The sequence below is a fragment of the Larimichthys crocea genome, chromosome XXII, assembly GCF_000972845.2.
Source record: "Larimichthys crocea isolate SSNF chromosome XXII, L_crocea_2.0, whole genome shotgun sequence".
Taxonomy (NCBI): domain Eukaryota; kingdom Metazoa; phylum Chordata; class Actinopteri; family Sciaenidae; genus Larimichthys; species Larimichthys crocea.
In genome coordinates this window covers 2,340,266-2,363,317 of record NC_040032.1, presented here as the reverse complement: position 1 = coordinate 2,363,317, position 23,052 = coordinate 2,340,266, and the positions used below count along the sequence as shown (strand labels likewise).

Sequence of the window (23,052 nt, the reverse complement as noted above, 5' to 3'; positions counted from 1 at the left end):
TGGCAACCGGAGAGAGAGCACCCAGACAAAAAAAATGAGGCAAAGGGGAGGGGCTTTCAAGAGAGAAATAGAGGAGAAAGGGCTGGATAGGAAAGAGAGAGAGAGAGAGAGAGAGAGAGAGAGAGAGAGGGATAGACAGCCGATAAAGAAACGCACCAAGAGCAACCGAGGTAAAGCAAGGCTACAAGCAGAGATAAAGATAAGGTCTGGATATAAATGCTTCAACCACTGGTTGGAGAATAGCAACTGTAGCAAGTGACAGAAGGATACAGAGAAAGGGGGAAGCAGAGAGAAGATGGATGTACAAATGGAGAACATGGACCCCTCGCCTTGTGAATCCCAGTCGAGTGGAAAAATCAGAAAAGGATTCAAGCTGTTTGGCAAGCGCAAACCAGGTAACATCTTTTCTATTCGAAGTAAAGGAGATGGAAACAACAAGTCACCTGTTAACAAGAGCAAAACCCAAGATGGATTATCAGAGAGCGCTGCACCAGAATCGGAGCACGAGCCAGACAAAGAGAAGGGACAGGAGGTGAGTCAAGGAGAGATGGAGCAGGCAGAGGAAACGCTTGGTGAAGATGGCGTTCTGGCTGCCTCCCATGCTCGCACCTCCATTTCTTCTGCCAGCTCAGCCAAATCCCTCAGCTTCCTGTCGTTACTGAGGGGTGGTCGGAGAGGAGCAGGGGACCGCCGAGTCCACACCGTGTCCCAGCCAGTCGGTCGGCAACGTCGTGGCCTGAAGGGTCTCTTTGGCAATGTTAAGTTCCGATCAAAGGATAAGGAGGACAAGGAGGAAGCACCTCCGAGCCCACTTCTCATGTCGTCCCGTGCCAACAGTGTGGAAATCATCAAAGAGGACCTCACCCTCACTCCCAGACCCCAGCCTCGTTCGCTGGACAGCCCAGAGACTGAGAGCGGCGAGCCCATCACGAGCTTAACATCACAGGACAGTACAGCCACGACCCCATCAGAGACTGTAACTCCTAAGATGACGGCAGGCAGTGTGAGTAAAACTAACGAGCATGTGCCACCTTTACTCGCTTCTGAACCACCCTTGGTGCCCGGCGATACCAGCCTGAGCTGCTTGCTGGCAGACATCTCCTCTCTCCTGACCTTTGATTCAATCACAGGGGGTGGAGACATCATGGCTGATGTGGAGGCAGAGTGGGGGAAAGCCAGCAGTAGTATCAGTGCTACTATGACTGAAGTCATGCCATCATCCACATCTCTCTTCTCCAAGCCTACCATCTCTTTACCGCTGACTTCTACCTTTGTCAGCATTACTGCTACTCCTGTAGCCATCCCTACAACAAGCTCAACAAAATCCTTCACTCCTCCAACAAAGACAACTTCAGACTTTTCCACTTTCACTGCTCGCTCAGTCAAACTAAGCTCAGACTCTACTCCAGCCTCTGAGCCTTCTACCAGCATTAAAATTCAATCAACTCCTCCAAAACCTTCAACTACTCCTCTAACGATGACAAGCTTTTCGCCTGCAGTAAAGTCTTCTCCTTTGATGACAATTAAATCCACACCAAGCTCCACCTTTGCTACTACCACAGCTCCTCTCAACACCCTGGTCACTACAGTCAAGACTCCCTCAATTAATCCAGCTCTTACCTCTACAGTTAGTAAAATGCCATCAGAGATTGCAGCGCCTCCTCAAATGATTCCTTTAGTAAGTAAACCTAGTCCTGTAGCTACTCCACCTCCTGCACCAGCTAAACCTCCTCCAGTAACCCATAGCCCTCCTACCCCTGTTGCTTTTACCCAACCTCCACCTGCTAAATTGGAGCCAGATAACAATTTGAACCCGCAAACGTTCTCTTCATACAAACCTTCCCAAAGTTCAGCTGCAAGAGAATCTCAAGCCCCAGTAACAGTATCACCAGCTTGTTCTGTTTCAACTAAGACTTCCTCTTCTGCATTCGATATCCCCTCCAAAATGACTACAAACTTGGAATCTGTAGCCCTTTCCAAGTCTATACTAACCCCTAGCCCAATGGACTTAAAACAAACCCCTTCCTCCCTTGTAACTGTTTCACATCCTTGTCCTTCGCCCACCCTGACTGCCACATCGAAAATCCAAACCAGCCCTGCACCTGTCCCAACTCCATTGTCAAATTCTTTAGATAAGATTCCTCCTACAACTAAACCCGCTCCTGCACCAGTCTCTTTAGATAAGATGCCGCCTGCTCCCACAACAGATCCAACCCCTCCCAGTCATGTTGTTCTTTCTCCAGCACCTCATGCTCTGGGTCAGATCCCAGCGTCTAAAGCCCCGATTATTGTATCTAAAGATCTGCCTGTTCCTGTTCAAGTACAAGATTTTCAATCTAAAGCTCCTTCTGCCCCTGCTCAGATCCCAGTTTCTGTGTCAAAAGCTCCCCCCTCTCCTGCTCAGATTCAAGTTTCTCAGTCTAAAGAGCCTCCTGCCCCTGCTCAGATTCAAATTTCTCAGTCTAAAGCTCCTCCTGCCCCTGCTCAGATTCAAGTTTCTGTATCTACTGACCCTCCTGCTCTTGCTGAGATCCCAGTTTCTCAACCTAAAGCCCCTCTTGCACCTACCTCTGCCCTTGCCCCTTGCCCTGTCAGTTCTCTTCCTTCTACTCCTGCACCTTCGACAGGTGAGGCCTCTGCTGAAATGAGAGGAAGCAGACAAGCATCAGGCCAACTGGCTAGTCCGAGTAGCATGGGTGACCAAGGGGCCCAAACAATGTCATCCAAAATGGATGAACGACATAATGAGTCAGGACTGAGCCACCAGGGCCCCTCCAGAGAAAGGAGGATACCACAAGTAAAGGCATCAGGACTTAGTAAAATACCTGTGGTTGGAGGGGGCAGAGCAGGCAGGCTACCTGTCCGGGAAAGTCAACACGTTGATGACGAAGCAAGCAGGGACCAAACTACACCTGTGCTAGAAGAAGAGAGGCGCCATTTCAACTCACATGATGAATGGAGCAAAGATAAAATCAATGATGTTGGGGTTATTGTGCCCACCTCAAAACGCACCCAGGAGGAGAGTCAGCAGCTTCCCCAGATGAAAGCCCTCACCAGTTTACCGCGTGACTCAAAGATCCCTGTGAAGCACGGTGCACAGTCTCACACTGCCTCTCAAATCCCTCAAGCTAAAGAACCCCCTCGCACCAAGATACCCGTGTCCAAGGTTCCTGTCCGCAGGATTGGTAACAAACCTGCAGCTGCAGGTGGCAGCGCCCAGATAAGAAAATAAAACAACGGACTGAATCAATTAACAATACAGAATATGGCTTTGACTGCAACTTTTTTCCAAAACATGGCCACCATTTTTTAATTCATATTTCTATACTGTAATTCTTGGCTTGCCTCTGTCATCTCTTGGCATCACTATACCATAAGCAACAATAACAGAGTCAAGGAGGCTGACAGCACTCAAGCACAAAACATCTCCACAGGGAGCCAAAGTACCAAGCCTGGCTCTGTGGTGCTGAGCCAACTGGACATGCTCTCAGGAAAGGTTCAGGGTCACATCTGAACACACAGCAGCATAGGTAACTAAGGAAAAGCAAGATTAAAGGTCTTCTGGGAACACCACACACACAACATGGGCGAGTGCCTTTTTAAGGGTGCTTTTCCTACAGACTTTCAGAATTTGTTCAATCTTTTCTACAGTACTTTTAACTTTTGTTACCTCCACTTTTTGTAGGCACCGTCAGATCTTTTTGTCTTTCTTTCCAGCGAGTATCTTTGATAATAAGCAGTCTCTTTACGGTTTTATTTATGTCAGGAGAAGAACATCAGGAGCTCTATAAATGAATGCAAAACAACCAAATTTACATTCCACACCTATTTCTGGATGTATGTAGCAGAAAATGTGCCATTAATTTTTGCACAAGATGTTGAACTGTACGGCATCTCTGTGTCTGCCTGCTTATATGTAACATGATCTGATCTCACTGTGAACTATGGGACAGACTGGTTTTGAGGAAGGACAAAAAAACAACAAAACAAAAAAAACACTCCTTCCACCGGACAGTGGACTGAAGCCATTATGAATGGCACCGTGGACATTAGAGTGAGACAGAGAAGATACTGAGATGAGATCTCCAGCTCGTACACTGGCACATCCTTATTCTTACCCTACTTATACCCAGATGAGAACAATATCTATGTGTATAGTCTCATCTATGTTGTTCTGTTTCCTATTTAATCAATAAAACAATATGAGTACTTAGCAAGACGAGATCTGTTAAAGCTGTGAGTCATATCCTGTTTCTGATATTGTGACATTTTAGATTTTCGCTGACAGTGGCTCAGCGTATTACTACAGCCGGGATTCAGTGTCCTCAAAGGAACATGATTCCGACAACATCCATGCTCAAAGCTCACTGACCTGAATAGCAAGCACATGAATGTCAGCAGAGCCCGGCCAATCAGCCGCGAGTGAAAACGCTTGCATGCATACCTTATTATCAGGAAAAGGGTTAGGGAATGTGTCATTGCTATTCTTAGTGTCAAATACAGCCGATGCATTCACTGAATAATGCCTCTCAGGCTGAGTGGATCATTTGATTTGAACCCGAACTAAATGCAGATAATTATTTGAAGGCTTTAAAGAGTATCTAAATATTGCATAAAGGCAGAAAATTCAGGGGGGGAAAAATATTTAAAAGCAACTAACAGCTTCTAGTAGTTTAAGCAAAACCTAAGGTTAAGGATAGGAAGCTGATCTGAGTCATGGGGTAATGTTAAGAGGAGTCTGGTGTTAGGAATAAGAAGTTAAGGACAGAGGCTTATTTTTATTTATTTATTTTTTTACAAATAAAGCATTGCAGAGATGACACAAAAGACCTCTGTTTACTTTAGGAGTCCGGGGGCTGCAAGCTAAGAAGAGAGGACCAACGTTCGCCAGAGAAAAACACGAGGATTTCAGCACATCAGGTGCAGAGGGTAAAACTATCTCCCTGGGAAAAGAATAGTTTCCCCCCGAGGCTCTGACACAACCCAGGTTTGCTTCTCGGCAACGCCTGCAATTTGGAAATAAAGCGTTTTAAAATGGGTTTAAACAGCACGTAGTTTTATAATCAGGCCGGTTAGAGCAGTGATCATGCTGGTTTGGACCCACATCACAGCACAGTGTGATAAATTACATGACATAAAACTGCTGGTGTGTTTCCTGCGGTTTCAAAGAGGAAACAGAAACATAAACATTCAGTGAATGCTGCCTTTTGTCATCATCCATTCACATGATGTTCCCAGTAACGTGGCTTTCATGCTTATACTGTAAGTGATAGCGACAGCCTTGAGTGAAGTACAACAAGAGAGCCCGTTAGAATAAACGTTTGAGCTATATCGCCTGATCTATCTCAAATGTATCTGTTTCAAAGCTGTTTGTGTGTCATTAAAGCTAGCCCTTATGTAGCCCCAAATGTATAATACAGTACCCATAATGACTGCTGAGGCCACCGTAGATTTCTATGTTCTATATGTGTTTTGTCTGCTTCTGCCTCTGCAGAGATAGTGTGCCTCTTAAGGACCTAATTTAGCATGCTTCATTCTGTGTTTCCATGCCAACCCCACTGGGTCAACCAATGAACGGCTGCAGGCGTCAGGAGGAGGGGGTTTAAAAACAAGAGTGCTTTAACGAGAACACAGTAGACATGTTAATGAGATCAGTTATTACTTCAAACACAATTTAGCAGTAAATTGTTAATGTATGTAAATTATGTCTTAAAATTTACAAATTTATGGTAGTTTTTTAAAACAATGAACTGTTATAATTTAATAGCTGCACATCAAACTTACAATCCTACACGCCTAGGATGGAGGCTAAAAGAACTAGTATAGTATTTAATGAATATGCTGTCAAAATGCTCTGAAATGCATTGTGCAGCCACATGTAAGACGTGTGATTCCAATGGTGATAGATAGCATGTGTGTGTGAAAATACTGCTATGACACTAGATATCCATGGGAAAACACCTCTTCCTGTCATGCTGGGATTTGCTGCTCAAACCACATGATGGTTTTTTAACAGCCTGCGAAACATGATAAGAAAATATCATTTCATAGATTTTGATTCATAATCAAAATTATTTATTCTTATTTATATTGAAAAACATCAATTATAAAAAAAACCCTGTAGCATAGTTTCCACTAACATTATAATTGCTTACACACACACAATATATATATATATATATATATATATCTATATATATATATTATATATATATATATCTATATATATTTGTTATTATTATTGTATTTTTTCTATATATATATATATATATAAAACAGAGTTTATTAAAAATGTATATAAATGTAGCCATTTGAAAAGTAATCTGCAATACTGATCTGTAGTCTGTAAACAAACAGCTGGTCCCTTTATGTTACAGTCATCTTTCATTATCAAATACAGTCAGACTGATGCGATTAGTCAAAGAATATACAGATGAAATATATGGATTTTTATAACACACGACAAATAAAATTAAACAAATGATTTTGTGTTCATAATAATTTATGTTTTACTTAAGCTGAAGCTATAAACGTGCTTATATATGCACATGCTTGATGTATAAGCATTACACACACGCACATTAATTTGAGTATGGGCTGACCAGCTGGGGCATTACATCATTTCAGTGCAATAACTGAGCACTGCGGACCTCTGCTGGTGAAAAGACATAACGAAATCCTAAGGACTGTGTGGGTGACACATGAGAACATGTAGCACCACTGCACAACATGGCCTCATCATACCTGTTATACAGAAAGAGGGAGCTTGCTGCACAGCGGTAGGCACAAAATACAGTACCATTGTGATGTGGGCAAATTCTCTACTGTCATGAGTAGACAATGACCAGAAATTACAAAAAAAAAATAATTACAATAAAATGTAAAAAAGTGCCTATAATCATCTCTTTTGCATATGCCAAGAAAAGTCCAAATAAAGACTCATCGGAATAAAAGTGATGCAAACAGAGAGGTTTGAAGGAATACTGATGACGGACATTCAGCCCTGCTTTAAATAAGCAGACAAGACCAGCTTATGCTGGTAATCTGGCAGCAGTAATCAAAATGCCTGAGCTAAAAAATGCAAAATAAGACACACACACACACACACACACACATACCAGTCTTTTTGGATATTAGCAATAATATAGAAATAAAAATGATGTGTACTATTGTAACCACAGATAGAGTGGGGAGGGGGAGAGATCACAAAGAGCTGCTGACCAACTGATACAGCTGACTAAGATATAGAGACAGTGAAAAGGTGGAGTCCAACCAGAAGTAGAGAGGAAAAAGAAACAGAGATGGACCTATGACTTCAACTCCAGTTTGAATATGTGCGTACATTACAGGAGGCTACAGTTTATAGAGAGCTGTTAGACAGATATATTACAGAGAAGCAGCATAGTGTGTGACATAGTGTAGAAGTGTAGCAAATGTTGGGTTTCTGATCAGTAGAAGCTTCCCCTGATCCCTGAAGTTTTAACTGTCAGACATAGCATGGAGAGTGTGAGACAAGCAGAGTCTCGTAAATGTAACAGCTTAAAGATTTAGTCATACTTCAGCCACTCACGGTACATATAAGAAATAAAAAAAATAAGTAAATAGCTTAATTATGGAACTTATATATCATTTTTTTAAACTCTTATACATGGTTAGAATATAAAGTATGCTTTTGAGCATGAGTCATAGGCTACAAATACCACTAATGTAAACAGAAGTCCATTTTTGGTGACCTGATCCATCCATCTCAGCTCCACACAACGTGTTTCTTACATTGCCGCACGCAGACCTCAATAAACCTACACCTGTGAGTGTTTACCAATGAAATCTAGCGTTGGAATCAGTTACACCATGAAATGCATGTGTCCTTCGGCACCTGTAACCATAACATCCATCCAGATACGCATAGCCTCGGGCGACGGAGCCACCATGTAGTACACCCGGTCGTGGGTCTTCACACTGAAGGTCAGTGAGGGGTTGGGGCTCTTGGGGCGTGAAGTTAATGTATTTGAGGAGATAGCAAAGGGGGGTGAGGGTGTGCATGTGTAGGAGGGAGAAAGACAAATGAGGGAGGAGGAAAAGACGTCAACAATATTCAGAGAAAATGTGGAATGTGTAGACAACATGCAGACAGGTAACTGACTTACTTTGTGAGCATTCTTTAAATGGTCGTAGTACACCTCCTCTATGGCTTGGAAGTAAATGACTCCTTTCATCTTGGTCTCGTGTTTATCTGCAGTGGAGAATGTAAACAGGACATGATAAAAGCTTGTTCTTCTCAGTATTCTGGCATGACTCAAACGTGACATCACTGTTGCAGCAGTAACCAAGAGGAAGAGTTCCTCACCAGCATAGTAGGTGAGTGTCCTGCGATTCTGGTCAAAGACGAACCAGCGTTTCTTCCACGTCTTGATCTTGCCGCCCATTTTGACCAGAAAGCCTCGGCAAGTTTTATCAGTGATGGCCAGATGGAAGCACGCATCTGGGTTGTGTCCAGCTGCCTCAATATGGCCGTGAAGATCAAAGTCATCTTTCCTTATGGGGAGGTAACGGGTCAACAGCCGGGACTATGGGAACATTGAAATCAAACAACAGAAGCAAACATTGCACGTTATGTCTTTACATGGGGTTAATGGTGAAAAAAAAAAAACATCAGATTTGAACCTCTTTCCCGAAAATACCTGTGATCTTTGTTTCTCCCTGAGCTTCACCTCTCTCTCTACAAGTCTCTGTCTCCTATTTGTCTCCTCCTGCAGTCGTTTCTCCAGTTCCTCCCTTCTTCTTCGCTCCTCTTCAAGAGCCTGCCTGCGCATCTCCAGCTCATGCTCCTACACAGGCAGCACAGTGTAAATATCTTCCACCATCGAACACACATATCCATATACACAGTAAATTTGGGCATATTACCCGATGCTCGAGGAGCCTCTGCTTTTCAACTCGGGCCTCTTTGAGTAAACGTTCCATCTCCTCGATCTTTGCCATATTGGACATACTGGCACTGATGGGAAACATGAGAAGAACCAGATAAAGAAAAAAAAATAGAACTTGTTTGTACAAATAACAAATCAACATAGGTCTTTAAGTTTTGCTGGAAAAACTCTAAGGACCACCATGAGGTACCACTTCCCTGATAACAAACTTGTACAGTAAGTCCCCCTTTAAACCCGACAATATACAACAATCTCTGCCATAAATTCTGCTTTTATAAGACTTTGTTCAGTTTTTGTTGACACTGTCAGAGATGATGCAGTGCCACCTAAGGGCTTTATCACTTGCATACAGATTTTTTTTTTTGATTCTCTGAATCTTTAATGATGTTATAATCTGTAGAAAATAAAATCCACAGATTCTTGACAATGCTACATTGAGAAATGATTCTGTAATTGTTGCACTATTTACCAGCGCTGTCTTTCAAAGACAAACAAAGACTCGGCCAACTTTTCCAGTCTTTTGTTGACACTGTCCAACTTTTTTCCAAACGTGTTGCTGGCATCGAATTCGAAATGGACATTTTACAAAAACAATCAAATTTCTCAGTTTCAACATTTGTCTCTGTGCTATTTTCAACTAAGTATGGAGTTTGAATTCAGTTCAGTGTATTGTATTGTGTATTGGAAATGGGACTGGAGATACATTTGTCTCTGACAAAAACCTAAACATTGCAGCCTCTTCAAAGGCATTTCCTCTTTCTGCAGCCTTCATGCTCCTACTCTTCTAAACTCCTTTTCTCCTGATTCACACATATTCACTCTGTCTACACTTTTCAAAGTAAACTTTCATCTGCACGTCTCTTACCTAGACATGTTGTCTGGGGAGCAGGCGGAGAAGCTGGTCTCCAGGCTGTCAGAGCTGTCCACACTGACAGTATCTGAGGCCTGGCTGTTGTCCGGATAGGAGGAGTCCAAGAACATGCTGGGCTCAGGGACCATCCTGCTGCAAAAATCACTTCTTCTCTGTCTGTCTTCATTCATATGCGCATGGCTGTTGCTGGCTGACGGAAGAGAATATGAAAGTAACAAAGTGGAAATACTATCATCTTGCATGATCTAATGTTAAAGCACCAAATAAGAGAGTAGTTGGCTGTGTGGGATAGCGTCATGTGACTGGAATTTTGCAAAACGTCGCTCCCTTTGTGCATCACTACATTTCTTGCTCTGATACATGTATAATGCCTGAGTTTCAAAGTCGGTCACACATTATAGAGTTGATTCAAACAAGATGCAACAGTCTAGTATTCTGACTCACTCTTGGGCATGCGTCGAATGTTCAGGTCCCGAGGGGAGAAGCTGAAGCCTTGTGGGATGACACTGCCACAACTGGAACTTTGGGACAGAGGCAGATGGGCCTGAAGGAGTGAACATGCACACATGCTGTTAAGGACCTTTAAACAACTGTAAAACCTCTCTCATTTGCAGCCAACTGCATGAGCTCTATGGGTGTTGCAGGCCAGAGTGAAACTGAGAATTCCTGTTTGGGTGGATCATTCTCTTGGGACAAAAAGTTCCTGGATAAAAATAATGAGGGCAATGAAATCCCCTCGTCTGCACTCCAGTAATGCTGTAGTCAAATAATTCAAGCTTCTAGCTTTTAAAAGCTATTCTTGTTTTAAATAAAAAATAAATGCTGATAGATCAATGGGTCTGTGGAGCAGATCAGAACACTTAATCCCACTGCATCCAACATTTCATGTCTGCCAAGGCGAAAAAAGTAACAACCTTGGGAGGAAGCGTGCGTCCCAGGGATCTGCCATAAGAGGCAAGGAGCTGTTGGCTCCTCTTATGAGGTAGACTGTCTTCTTTGCTGCTTCTTCTCCTTTCCTTCAGAGAGTGTAAGTGCTGCGGATGTCAAAGAAATCGGAGGAATCGCAAAGTTAAAAAACACAACAGGACTTCTCATCAGAAACATTAAGATTCACTGTGTGGTAGTTATGTTAAAAACCAGAGTGCAGGGAGCACTCTGCTGGTGGAAATATGAACTAATATTGTGACTGTAACTGATACCTACCTCTGTGATGGCAACAGGGTTGTTAGTGAAGGTCTGCCCCTCAGACAACTCTGCATATTTTCCTTCCAAAGACACCAGTTTCTCTCTTTCCTGCAGACATCAAAAATGGTGTTCAACTATTTCAAATTATATATTTACGGCATGCATTTCATCAGATTTCATCAGCACGCACAAGATTTTCTTACCTTCTGAAGCATGACGAGTAAATTGTTTTTCTCTCTCTGGAAATTCTCTCTTTCTTGCTGTGCCTGTAAAGTAATCTGTGAAGACTGTTTCTTCAGTGTCATGAGTCTTTCCTGAGGAAAGAAAAGTAGCACGGTTTCACTGCACAAGATCCTACAACTTTATACAACCCAATGTCTAAAAAAGTTGTCAGGCTGGGTTAAATGTAAATAGAATGTTCAATGTTCATCACTACATTTTGTTTCTATTTATATTATAGCGTGACAACTTTTTTGGAAACCAGGTTGTAGGAAGCAACGCAATGCTGTAACATTAGCAGAGGTGTTTTATTATGAAGCAGCAGAGGCGTGAACAAGAGAAAATCCTCATTTTGGGATGGGAAAATTATTATTTTTTGGCTTCTGCAACTACTTCTTGTTTACACATTAATATCCTCGCTCTGTCTGTATTTCTATACAAATAGTATTTCATGCTTACCATTGTTGGTACTGTTGTATCTTGTAATAAGTTCATGCTTTCTGCTTTATTTTCATGCACAACCTGTAGTAAGATTAACAACATATCAACATAAAATTAGGAACTTAAAGTTCCAAACTCTGCAAGCGTTGGTTTTTAAAGTGTAGTGACAGTTGTAACAGGAACAATTCTGTGCGCCTGCTACTTAAATCTAAGAGCAAAAAAGCAGCCTGGGCTTCTGGAGCTATCAAGATAGTGTGTTGGTATGAACGTTCCACACTAACACTAAATATCTATTTTATTTATCGTCATGAATCAGAACACATTTGATTTGATAGCCATGCGTTGCCAGCACTAATTGTTAAACATGCACTACATGCACGCTCACTCTATGACTCACTCGCTGTACCTTGCGCGTGACAGCAAGACGCTGATACTCTGCGATCTCTCGCAGCAGCTCTTGGCTCTGATTCTGTTTTTCCTCGCCCTGATTACTTTCTTTCTCCAACTTCTGAAACTCCGAATCCACCAGACTTTTTGTCTGGTCCTCAGCCTCCTGAGATACAGCACAGACATGGGAAAGTAAAGGAAGGCATCCAGGATTACAGTGAACAAAGGTGATGATAATACCAAAAATACAAAAAGAAACAAATTGAGGAGAAACAAAAAGTTCACAGGTGAAATCAAGAACTGAGGTATTTGGTTTTTCTTTGGCTCTTGGCACTCACTGCTAACATGAGCTAATTCCAGAGAGAACACAATAAGCTGCCGTGTATTGTTCAGTGCACTTCATTTAGGTGTTCTGCATACTGGTTTATCAGAAGAATACTGCAGAGAAAGTCAGCTAACAAATCGAGATGCAGAAGCACAACATAATTTTAATACTTTGGTTGGAGATGCCTTTCAAGCTTCTTTGCAGATCTCATTTGTGATGGAGCCCATTGGTCTGGTATTTCCTCTTGGAAACATAATTTGTTTGTTTTAAAAGGAAATGGAACTGAACCCATTTTAGAGGAAGCTCTGGTTGAACTAAACTGATTGCTGAGAGTTTAAGGATGGGTGTCCACACACTTCCCCTTGTGCACCTCTGCCCACTGTGTGTTGAACTCCTATTGAAGGTGTGTTTTTGTCATGGCTTGACCGTTTTATATATTTCTCACCTGTGACTTCTCAGTGTGGCTCCTCTTCTCACTACTATGAATCTTCTCCTTAAGTTGGTCCAGAAGCTCCTTTTCCCTCTGCAGCTGGGCCATCTCTGACTCCTGCTCCCCATCCAGCAAAGCACACTCCACCTCCATCTGTGTGAATTGAATCTATCAGTAGCAGTTTCAGGAGCAGGACCACAACTCAACCATGTAACGTCCGACATTCCTATGAATACCCCCTCAAACTTTCCATTCCAAAGTCTCCATCAACCCACGCCAGCAGACCCAGCAACATAAACTAAAAACCCTGACTGTCCTGTGCAGAGTAGCATATACCTGCAATAGCGGAGGCTGCATATGCAGGACCACAATCTTGAGTGTGAGTGAAATAACTGAATGTAAATCAAGTTTTATTTGTTTGAATTTGATTGTCTTGAATTGGACAGTAAAGTGAACATTAGCCAAGGTACCACTCATGGTGCTTTTACATTACATATCTCATTCACCCATTTAGACACTGATGGTAGAGCAAGGTGCCAACTGCTCCTTAGAAAGGAGCTAATCATTCATCCACCAATGGCACAGCCTTTAGGTGCAATTTGAGGTTCAGTATCTTACCCAAGGTCACCTCCATAGCAGCTGTGGCTCAGGTCATCCACTGATCAGATGATCAATGATTAGATCCCCGGTGTCCTTGAGTAAGATAATGAACCCCTGATGCCGCGCCATCGGTATGTGAATGTGCATGAAAAGTTACTTCCCAAAAACTGATAAGCAGTTGGCACCTTGCATGGCTTGAATGGTAAACCTGTCATCAAGATGCTAGCATCCCCTGCCGCACATTTCCATCAACCGCTCTAGCCAGGGCTTCTGGCAGTGGGATAGCAAGATCTTCAATCTTCAGCCCCTGCAGCTCATCTTAGCTGGAGTTTTCAGCACTGGGATACATGCTTACCTCTGGTATTCCCTCTCAACCCATTCCAGCTTAGTAAGCAACCAAAAAATCCTCAAAAGACACAAAGGAAGAACACCCACATGTTCCATAGAGCTTACTCTGACAGTTTGCTTATGTTTTCTCTCTCTTGAGAGCACACACCCAAGTTTTATCACCACCGAATCCTTTCAGGAGCAGGGGCTACTCTGGTTCCATCTGGACTTCTGCATGTACCCACTTCTGCACATTATGTACGTACTGTCATTTCCCCTACTAATCAGATCACTCCCTCAGAGCTGTCAATTCAGATTCTTACAGTGGCATCACTGAGCACTTCATGCATCATTGACGGTTAGTCCCCAACAAAGCTTCTACACAATGTAGCAACCCAACAAGGTACTCAGTTCGCCTTCACTGACAATCTTTTCATTGTGTTAATCAATGATTGAAACATATCTTGTTGATTAGCTCGGTCCTTGTTAGTGAAACAGATTATCAGGAAGTCATCATTCAACATCTGACACTCAATAAGAACAAACACCATCAAGGTGCCCAGGCGTTCAGTCGTTGTGCATATATACTGCAGTGTGCTGTCTACCTCTCGGACAGACTCCTCCATCTGGTTGTCCAGGTCTTTGATCTTCTGCTCCAGCTCTTCTATGTTGTTCAGTACTTGAATCCTCTCTTCCTCGATATGGGTAACTTCCTTTTTCAGCTGCATGCTTTCCAAAGCCTGTAATGACAGCAGGAATGCATATCAATGCTTGGCTCCACAGAAGACTTCAAGTTTTATGAATGGCCACACAAGATACATTTAAGAAATGCACAGACATGCTGCCTCTCTTTGTGGTTGTATATTCAAAGCTTCAGAGAGTTTTTATTCCATGAGAAAATGATTCTTTCCATGCATCCAGTATGTCTAATTTTCCCGTCAGTAGATTTGTTTTTTTTCTGAATTAGATGACAGCAGCTGCTGTTTTAACTCAAAGCTCGATCACTGACATCAGGATTCTTTTCCACTTGGTGTAATGGAAATCTATCAGCGCACTCCACTGCCAGCCATGCCTAAGTACTCCCACATCTTTCACCGTCTACCGATATCCTACAAACGTTCACTGATGCTGATAGACACGGGTGAATTTTAGAGATTCTGTATTATCAGGTTTTTTTTTAAATTGGAGTCAGCAGGATTGTTTTTAAGGCCAGAGCCTCATACGGCCAACAGCTCTAGGATTTATAGTTTCCCTGGCTGGTTCTGAGCACTCTTTCTTCCTGCACACACTGCTCTGTGGAATGCAGGAGATGGAAAGGGGTATTTAGAGTCTGTTAAACTCTATCCCAATTGACACATCACAGACATGATGGTCTCAACTTTGGAAATCTTTTCTATGAACTCTAGGTGTGCTTGAAAAGTGTGTCTGGTTGATTATCTGCGTTAACGTGTTAACTTCTTTTTTTTATTTTCACAAGGTCTCTCATCTATTTAGCCTCAGTATATAGTTCACAACATCTGGAAAAACACACGTCTTTGCCATGCATATACATTCTTCCATTCGCACACACCCACCCCACAGTTGTGCATGCGCGCAAACACACGTGCACACACAAATTCTCAGCGGGTTAAAGTCATTTCCTGCCCCCACCTCCCTCCCCCCCACCCTGCAGTAAGAGTTTGAATGGCTGAGTGCTGTAACAAAACTAGGGCCTCTTCATTAAAACCAGACACACCGCTAAGAAGTCGTTACTGCTCTGGAGTGGAAAAAAGCTGCTCTGAGACAGTAACAGAGCGGTACTAGGACTGAGACAATGGACGAGGTGGCCTGCCTTGGAGCTAAAATCACAGTATCTGACACATCTGTCGATTGATTCATATCTAAAAATTAAACGTGTTTATTCATTCCTCAAAATTCTTCCCACTTCAACATGTTCAAAAAGTTGAGAGGAAAGATGAGGTCAAATCTGAGTAACATCAAAGCTATGAAGAGACTTTGTGTAACTGTGATTTCCCTGTTTACATGTCTGGACAACCTCATAAACAGGAAATGTACAAACTGCCAACTGCATGCACTTACGGTACTTCTGACTAAAAGCCCAGTGATGCCGAGGAATCAGTCTCAACCAAAGAGTGGAAAATATAAACCAGCATACGACGGAGGTGTCAGAGTCTGCGCAAGAACTTCATGCTACACATGTTTGCACTTTTCATCTACAGCGTGTATTATTATTCCACTATTCCATTATTCCAGTGTTCTATTTATCCACCCACTGTTTTATTCACATTTACGTCCACATTAATCCTTTCAACCCTGCTGGTTGTCTTTTAAAAACCGGGTGAAATATGGTTGCATCAATATAGACATTTGTAAAACTATAAATCTCTTGAACATTTTATCTCAGGAAATTGTGTAATCTGCACTAGATTTTCAAATCTGTGGAAATGTGGAAAGGGAAATGAGAGCATTTGCCCTGATGTCATTATAACATACATTCCACTGGAGGGGTGTGTCTGCTGATAACTGGATTTGCATTTGTCAAGTGGCAAGAAAAGACTCCAAATGAATGCTAATGTTGCTCTCTATCTGAACAATATGTAACTGTTTGCTAACACACTAGCTAATAGGTTAGCACCGTGGATTTGTTTGCTTATAATGGTCATGTTCTTCTTAACCAAAATGGCCAAAACAATCAAATAATGCAGCTTCAACCACAACTCTGTTACAAAATGCCACTATACATAGTGTATAGATGTAGTATGTCAGTTCATTCATTTATTTAAAATGCAGTGCAATGCATGCAATTGGAGGATTTTGTTTTGTTTTATTCTGATGAAGAGAATTTGTGATTCATAATTTAGTGCTTTATAAATCAGTTTTACGTGATAAATTGTTCTGATACTAACACCAAATTTTAACCACGTTGAATTTTGAAATTTTTTTGTTGAGATATTTGACAGTGACTTGATTTAATTCTCCATTCTCATAATTTGTCAATATTAGGGATGCACCGAAATGAAAATTTTCGGCCGCAACCGAATAAAAATTAAATGGATACCGAATACCGAAACCGAATATGAAATGCGGTTGTAAAATTTTTCACTATTTTTTTTACTATTGCATAAATAGCCTAGAATAAATTTGTAGACATGTTTTTTTCAAAGAAAGTAAATGTTTATTTAATATCCTTCAAATATTCCAGTAGAATTTCCAGTTAGTATAATTATTATTTCATTTATATTGTTGGAAAGCCCATGTTGTTTTAATCACTGTTAATTTGTTCTTGAAAGAAATACTATTTAGTTTTATTATATTTCCGGTGAATTTCCATTTTTTTCCACGTTCATGAACGCATCATAGTCATTCCGACGGTCATTGAACGCACCTCGCATGTGTGAGACGCCGTAGTTTAGAGAGAAGTTTATAGCTCCGCTAAAGAGCAGGGTATGATGTATTTCTTGCCTGTGTTTTCCCTATATCCTGCATCGTGGGTTTATTGTGTGTGAATGAGAAAAGAATCAGCAACCCTGGCCAGATCACCGCGCACGTTGTTTTACTGCATAAATTGCGTCACGCCACTATTCGGCCACTTCACCGAAAACCGAATGTGGCTTTTTTTTTTTTTTGCAATATTCGGCCGAATACTTTCGGTTGCCGAATATTCGGTGCATCCCTAGTCAATATTTTTTTTCACTTCCTCACCAGATGTTGAGATGAAAATCTGCAGTTAAGTATGAATTCAGACAAAACTTACTTTGACCCTGTGGTGCGTCGAGGGCGAAGGGGCACTGCTGTTGAGGCTGATAGCAGGTGAATGGGACCTGGCCTCTCTGTAGCTGCTCTGTTGACGCTGGCTGACCTGCTGCTCCTCAGACAGTTGGAAGTCTCTGGCTTTGACCCCAAAGCAGCTCTCTGGAGCGGTGCTGCTGGGGGAGTCAGAAAACACCGACTCATCGTCTGACACCTGCAGCTTCTCCAACTCCTTATTGATCTTTTGCAGGTCAGAAACAGCTGAGCCAGCTGGCTCTCGCTCCACATGGCCCAACTCCGTGCACAGGTTCAAGATGGTCTCTAGACGCTGGCACTCCTGTAGATAGGTGATCCATATTTGATTATTTTAAATCTTTGTCTTACGTTGACTGTCATGTTTTAAAAAAAAAAGCAGAAATATAAAATTGGATAAATCTGGTGCAAAAAGAAACTCACCAATCTCTGCACTTTCTGCTCCCTGAGTCGTTCATCTCTCTGGTGCTGGTGATAGTCTCTCAGCTCCTCTTTGCCATTCAAAGAGCTAATGCTGCCCACCCTCTGTCCCGGACCCAGCCCACCCTTCCCAAATGATAACCTCCTCTCTCCAAAACCCAGATCTAAACCTGTTGCATCAATGTCTACACCCAAAGAGCTCAGAGAGGCTAGACTGGCCCTCCTTGGAGTGCTGGGCATGCTGGCTGGTACAGTCACATCTGGTGGCTGCTCCAGGGAAGAGAGACTGCGTCGTGGCCCTGCTGAGCCCACTCCTCGGTGGGAACCCACTGAGTGGCGTGATGGTAGCGACAGAGCAGGGGGCTCTCCTGAGTTGTGAAGCCGTGGCAGAGACCGGCTGTGCATCCCCAGGTTATTGAGGGAGCCAGTGGAGTATTTCCTCTGCCGGGAGTCTCCTCCAGCTTTGCCCTGAGAGTAAAGCCTGCGGCCCATGTGAGGGCTGGATGGCACACTGGCTGCTCCACTTTTGACCCTGGGAGAACGAGGTATGGGCTGCTCATAGGAGGAGAGCAGAGAGCTTCCATCCGCCGCATTAGAGAGGAGTAGACTGTCTTGTGATTGGTGACGAGAGTGGGGATGGCGCAGCAAGCCGTTAGAGCTCAGCTGGCGTTCACCTTGGCGAGGTGATGGAGGCACACTGCTGCTTGTCATGTAGGAGAAAGTTCTGGAGGATGATGGGTTGGTATTGCTGAGGACTGATAGTGGCCTTGTGGGCTGGGATCCAGGAGATGAAGGCACACTGAGGTACTTGCGGCTGCATTCAGCTGCCCTCAAGCTAGCTTCCAGGGCACTCTTCCTGCGCTGCAGTGTCTCCATCAGTTCTTGTAGCTCTGCCTTCGAGCGGGAACCCCTCAGCAAAGTCCCACCAACTGAGCCACTGCTGCTGTGCTCAATCTTCACACAGTCTGTAAGAAAGAGAGTTGTCAGGACATGAAATCCTGTCTTTTCTTGCTTAGGTCTTTAATGAGGTTTTATGTGTCCTATGATGTTTAATGTGAACACCAGCTAACCTAGATGCTATCACATTTGAGCTGAGTGAAGGGGGGAATGTCCTGAAGAATGTACACTCACAGTTCAGAGCCCAGTACAATAACACTGGCTCAACCAGCTTCTTCTAAAAATGGAATAAAGCTGGACTGCAAGAGAAATCCGAAGGACAACCTCCACTAACCACCCAAATGTCTGAGCAAGCAAGATGGTGCCCTGAGTCATGTCTGCCTAAACACTGAATCACATCACTCTTTAATTTGAGCTACAGTTCCCAGCGATTTGTGATCATTATTAAATATACAGTAGGCCAGAAGCCTGTTCCAAGTGGAAAGTTTAACAACAACACATAAGCCTTTAAAGTTTTGAGCATGGATTGATGCAAAACAAGTTGTTCCAGGTTCCACATTAACCAAATAACTCAATAAGCCTGCTTCATGAGCATTCGACCAATCATTCTGACCCCAGAAAAACACAAGGGTCAACTCACTTTCATGTAAACAAGGTCTTTTGGCCCTAAATTCCAAATTGAAGTTAAAAAAAGTTGTACTGGAGTAAGACTAAAGGTGTAACGCAGAATTGATTGACAATTTATACTATATGCTTTAAATAACATGTAAAACCAGGTGGGGTCATTTTGACAAAAGGTGTATGGCAACCGGGAAGACATTACGAGGCTTAATTAATCCAGACTTACATGATGTTAGAAAACTAAATTGAGATTTGCTGCTGAACAACCCAGTTAAAATATTTAGATTCTTCTAAACATCAGCAAAACAAAACTTCTCTTGAACGTTGTCTTACCTGAGCCATAGCCCAGAGTGGTGACAGCACTCCTCTGAGGAAGCATGCTGTTCATCACACTGACGGGCTCTTTCCAATTCAGTCTGATGATGGAGACTTCAGCTGTACCTATGTGCTTTGTTTCCAGAGAAAAGGAAATCAATATGATAAACATGATAAAAATGTATAAAACTGATTCATCCCAATCTTACCCACTGGAATACAAATATATATTGTATGTAACACTTTTTAAAGATTTAAAATCACAGGAATCAATGCCTTGTTTCCCCTCAATTCTTCCCCTAAAAGCTCAGCAACAATACCTCAGTTCAGGCAGATATTTCAGATGTGCATATTAAATGGAAAGAAAAAAAAACTTTCCTAAAGACTAAGTAGGAAAACAGATCCAAAGGAAATGTTTTATGCCTGGCTCCATGTTCCCAAAAAAAGCAAGCCTGAAAAGCAGCACCTTAATTGATCTTTTAACCCTAAACTCATGACGAGTCTGCAAAAGTATTCCCTTCAAGCCTCACTTAGACAGCAGCCAAAGGTAGAGGTTCAGGCTGGGTAAATATGGACTGATGTTTTTTGTGGCTTAAAGGTACAGTGTGTAAGATTTAGGAACATCTATTTGCAGGAATGGAATACAATATTCATTAGTGTGTTTTAAGTAATGTATAGTCACCTGAAAATAATAATGTTACAGTTTTGTTGTCTCAAATATGCCCTTATCTACAGTAAGTTATATCTATAGAAAGAGCAGGTCTTCTTCCATGGGGTCTGCCATGTTGAACTGAAAACACCGATCTGGATGTGGCCTTTTGCTTTTTATGTGAATTTCACAGCCAGAGATTTACATTTTCTATATGCTTGGAAGAAGAGGATAAGGAGTGGGAGAGTATTCATTTGGTTGCAATCTGTAATTTCACTGCTAGGTGCTACTAAATCCTACACACTGGACCTTTAAGTTGAAATTGGTAGACTATTGATTGAAAACTAATTACAATTTCAAACAATAACCAACATTTTTCTCATTTATTGTGAAAATAACAACGACTATTTGTAAGTTATTGCTTCCTTGACACATTTGGTATTAAATATTTTTTCATTTTGGGTGAACTTTTTTTGAGAATAATTAATGGAGTCATCATACACATAAGGAATAGATTGGGTAATGATGAAAACAGCCTCAAACCGCAGTTTTTTTTTTCCTGTGAAGATGCTGAGAGACAAAAGAAAGTCTTACTTTCTCCTTTAAGAAAACAAAAGATATTCAGGTCCACACTTCTTAATGTGTTTAAGAACTTAGGGTTAGATTCCAGTGATGCAACAGAGGGATTTTAGACTCCACAGACAGCACACACACACTGCAGAGAAAGGCAGACATAGCTGATCCAAGAGTTTTTGGGTCTTGCTGTCTGGAGAAAAGGCCTACAGGAAGTAGGGTATCCTTTTACACAGTCACACAATCAATCAGCATGAGTTCATTCTCCAGACCTCCTGGAAAAAAAGGGGGGAAAATCCCATCCCCACTTCAGTATTAAGAGTTTTTACTGCATGAGGCAGATTTCAGACCGGCCAGTAGTGTAGATTATAAACACAGAGCGATGTAAACAGTTTGAGGAATGGCCACTGATAACATGTAAGACTTGTAAAGCTCAAACTTGTTATAGTGTTTCTCACTCACTCAGAGCATTAAAATGAATCAGGCCAGTAGCTAACGATTATTTTCATTTACAGTTAATCTTCCAAACATTTTCTTCATAAATCATCACATCTGTAGAGTAGTTTTGATAAACAAAATTGTTTTGCTTTTGTTACTTCTAACTTAAATAATGACTCGATTGTTGCCAGTTCATTTTTTACTGATCAGCTCATCGATTAATCAACTCATCATTTCAGCTCTAAACTCATTGTACTGATTTCACAATATTTTGATTCAACATCAGGCATTAATAACTCACATACTGCGCATACAGACACAGTGGGATGTAGTTTGAAGAGTCACTGATAACCGCTGTTGGCTGTCGTCAACCTTTCTTTTAATTGGCTGTGTCATTTTTCAGTTGTTGAAGATTCCATGACATTAAGTGTGACCCAGCACCTTTCAGACGCTTAAGAAAGCCAGATAACTCTGACAGCTCACTTGACTTTTTGACTTTTTAAGCAACAAAAACATATTTTCTAGCCTTTTAGTGAGTGTATATCATATATATATATCATATGTATATGATAACAGCTCTACATTTGGAAACAACAGTGCATGCAGGAGTATGAGATAAACAACATACTTACTTAAACTTCACTTCAAAGTTAGGTCTGACATAGCCGTATAAATGAGACAAAATGCAGCCATGTGATTTTCCCCAAGCATCACTGTTTGTGTCATCCAGGACATTTAGGAGCTGACTAAAAGCGTAGGAGAAGAAAAAAGAATTTTTCTGCCTCATTCACATAGTTGCAGCTCAGTTTTTTGGTGTGTCTGCTGTTCCTGAAGTTGAAGTCCTCTCTCTCTCCCTCTGTATGAAACAGCAGAGTAAAGTCTTCCCATGACAAAGGATCAGACAGGAGACCCTCTCCCCTCCCACCTCCCACCTCAACTCCCTGCTCAGATTCTCCTCCCCAGGAGAGAGGGAGGGGGGGACGGTGTGTTTACTTTGCAGCATCAGGCTCAGTTGCTGCCCCTGTCCGGTTAGATAGAGAATTTTTCTTATGCAGAGATCCAAAAAAGAGGCAAAAAGGCAGGAATGAAGGAAGCATTATTACCCTGTTACCTTTTATTATAAGTGCATAAAAGGAATCAGTATGTTAAGTCCCTTCTAACTCCAGAGACTCATTTTCTGTCTGTAGCTGATTCTGACCTTTAACCTCGCAATGATCAATAAGCTCCAGTATCATGTTATCATTATGTCATGTTCCAGCACTGACACACTCAGTGAGTTACTGCAAATCTGTTCTTGTCATGTGACATCTAATCTCACGTCTTAAAGCTTTTATAGGCTCTAGTGGCTGCACAATTACAATGGCAACAGTTTTCTTGCTGTCTAGCCAATTTGTTCACACACACACACACAAAAAACACCTCTTCTCAGTTTTCACTCTGCTTGCAATGTGTGTTTTCTGTGGGAGAAAATGTACGCATTGGTGTTGAAAGTTGTAAAAAATAAAATGTTGACTTTTAAATTGTTGTTTCAGCAGTAATGTGGGGGCGGGAGAAGGCCCCATCACTGTGTTTGAAAAGGAGCCAACATCACTCCCCCTCTTGACTGTGCAGACAAGGACTGAAAAGCCCCTCACGGTCAGA

General features: G+C 42.0%; 2 protein-coding genes across 3 annotated transcripts; one reads left to right on the top strand and one right to left on the bottom strand.

The window, feature by feature from the left end:
* Nucleotides 1-82: 82 nt before the first annotated feature.
* On the top strand, nt 83-5,513 carry LOC113744296 (APC membrane recruitment protein 2-like). The gene has a single exon (XM_027273226.1). It carries the CDS (start codon nt 296-298, stop codon nt 3,230-3,232), a length of 2,937 nt encoding a protein of 978 aa, XP_027129027.1. The 5' UTR covers nt 83-295; the 3' UTR covers nt 3,233-5,513.
* A 772-nt stretch (nt 5,514-6,285) lies between these two features.
* Nucleotides 6,286-22,284, bottom strand: phldb2a (pleckstrin homology-like domain, family B, member 2a). 2 transcript variants are annotated; one of them, XM_027273233.1, is made up of 18 exons: nt 22,044-22,284; nt 19,770-19,884; nt 17,922-18,883; nt 17,470-17,802; nt 14,321-14,455; nt 12,804-12,941; nt 12,053-12,199; nt 11,665-11,727; nt 11,190-11,300; nt 11,005-11,094; nt 10,716-10,835; nt 10,246-10,345; nt 9,796-9,991; nt 8,908-8,998; nt 8,682-8,828; nt 8,348-8,567; nt 8,148-8,233; nt 6,286-7,985 (listed from the first exon to the last, which is right to left on the bottom strand). In XM_027273233.1, the coding sequence occupies exons 2-18, from the start codon at nt 19,822-19,824 to the stop codon at nt 7,845-7,847; spliced, it is 3,135 nt and encodes a 1,044-aa protein (XP_027129034.1). In that variant the 5' UTR covers nt 19,825-19,884; nt 22,044-22,284; the 3' UTR covers nt 6,286-7,844. The 2 variants fall into 2 exon arrangements, with proteins under 2 accessions (XP_027129034.1, XP_010736311.1); XM_010738009.3 differs by lacking the exon at nt 11,665-11,727.
* Nucleotides 22,285-23,052: the final 768 nt, after the last annotated feature.

What these genes read in the sequence shown, in the direction of transcription:
- LOC113744296 (XM_027273226.1), top strand. Translation starts at nt 296, where the DNA reads ATGGATGTACAAATGGAGAACATGGACCCCTCGCCTTGTGAATCCCAG.
- phldb2a (XM_027273233.1), bottom strand. Translation starts at nt 19,824, where the DNA reads ATGAACAGCATGCTTCCTCAGAGGAGTGCTGTCACCACTCTGGGCTAT. An exon ending in TACTCGTCATGCTTCAGAAG is followed by an intron (nt 11,095 to 11,189) that starts GTAAGAAAATCT and finishes TGATGTCTGCAG; the next exon opens with GAAAGAGAGAAACTGGTGTC. An exon ending in ACCCTGTTGCCATCACAGAG is followed by an intron (nt 10,836 to 11,004) that starts GTAGGTATCAGT and finishes TGACATCCGCAG; the next exon opens with CACTTACACTCTCTGAAGGA.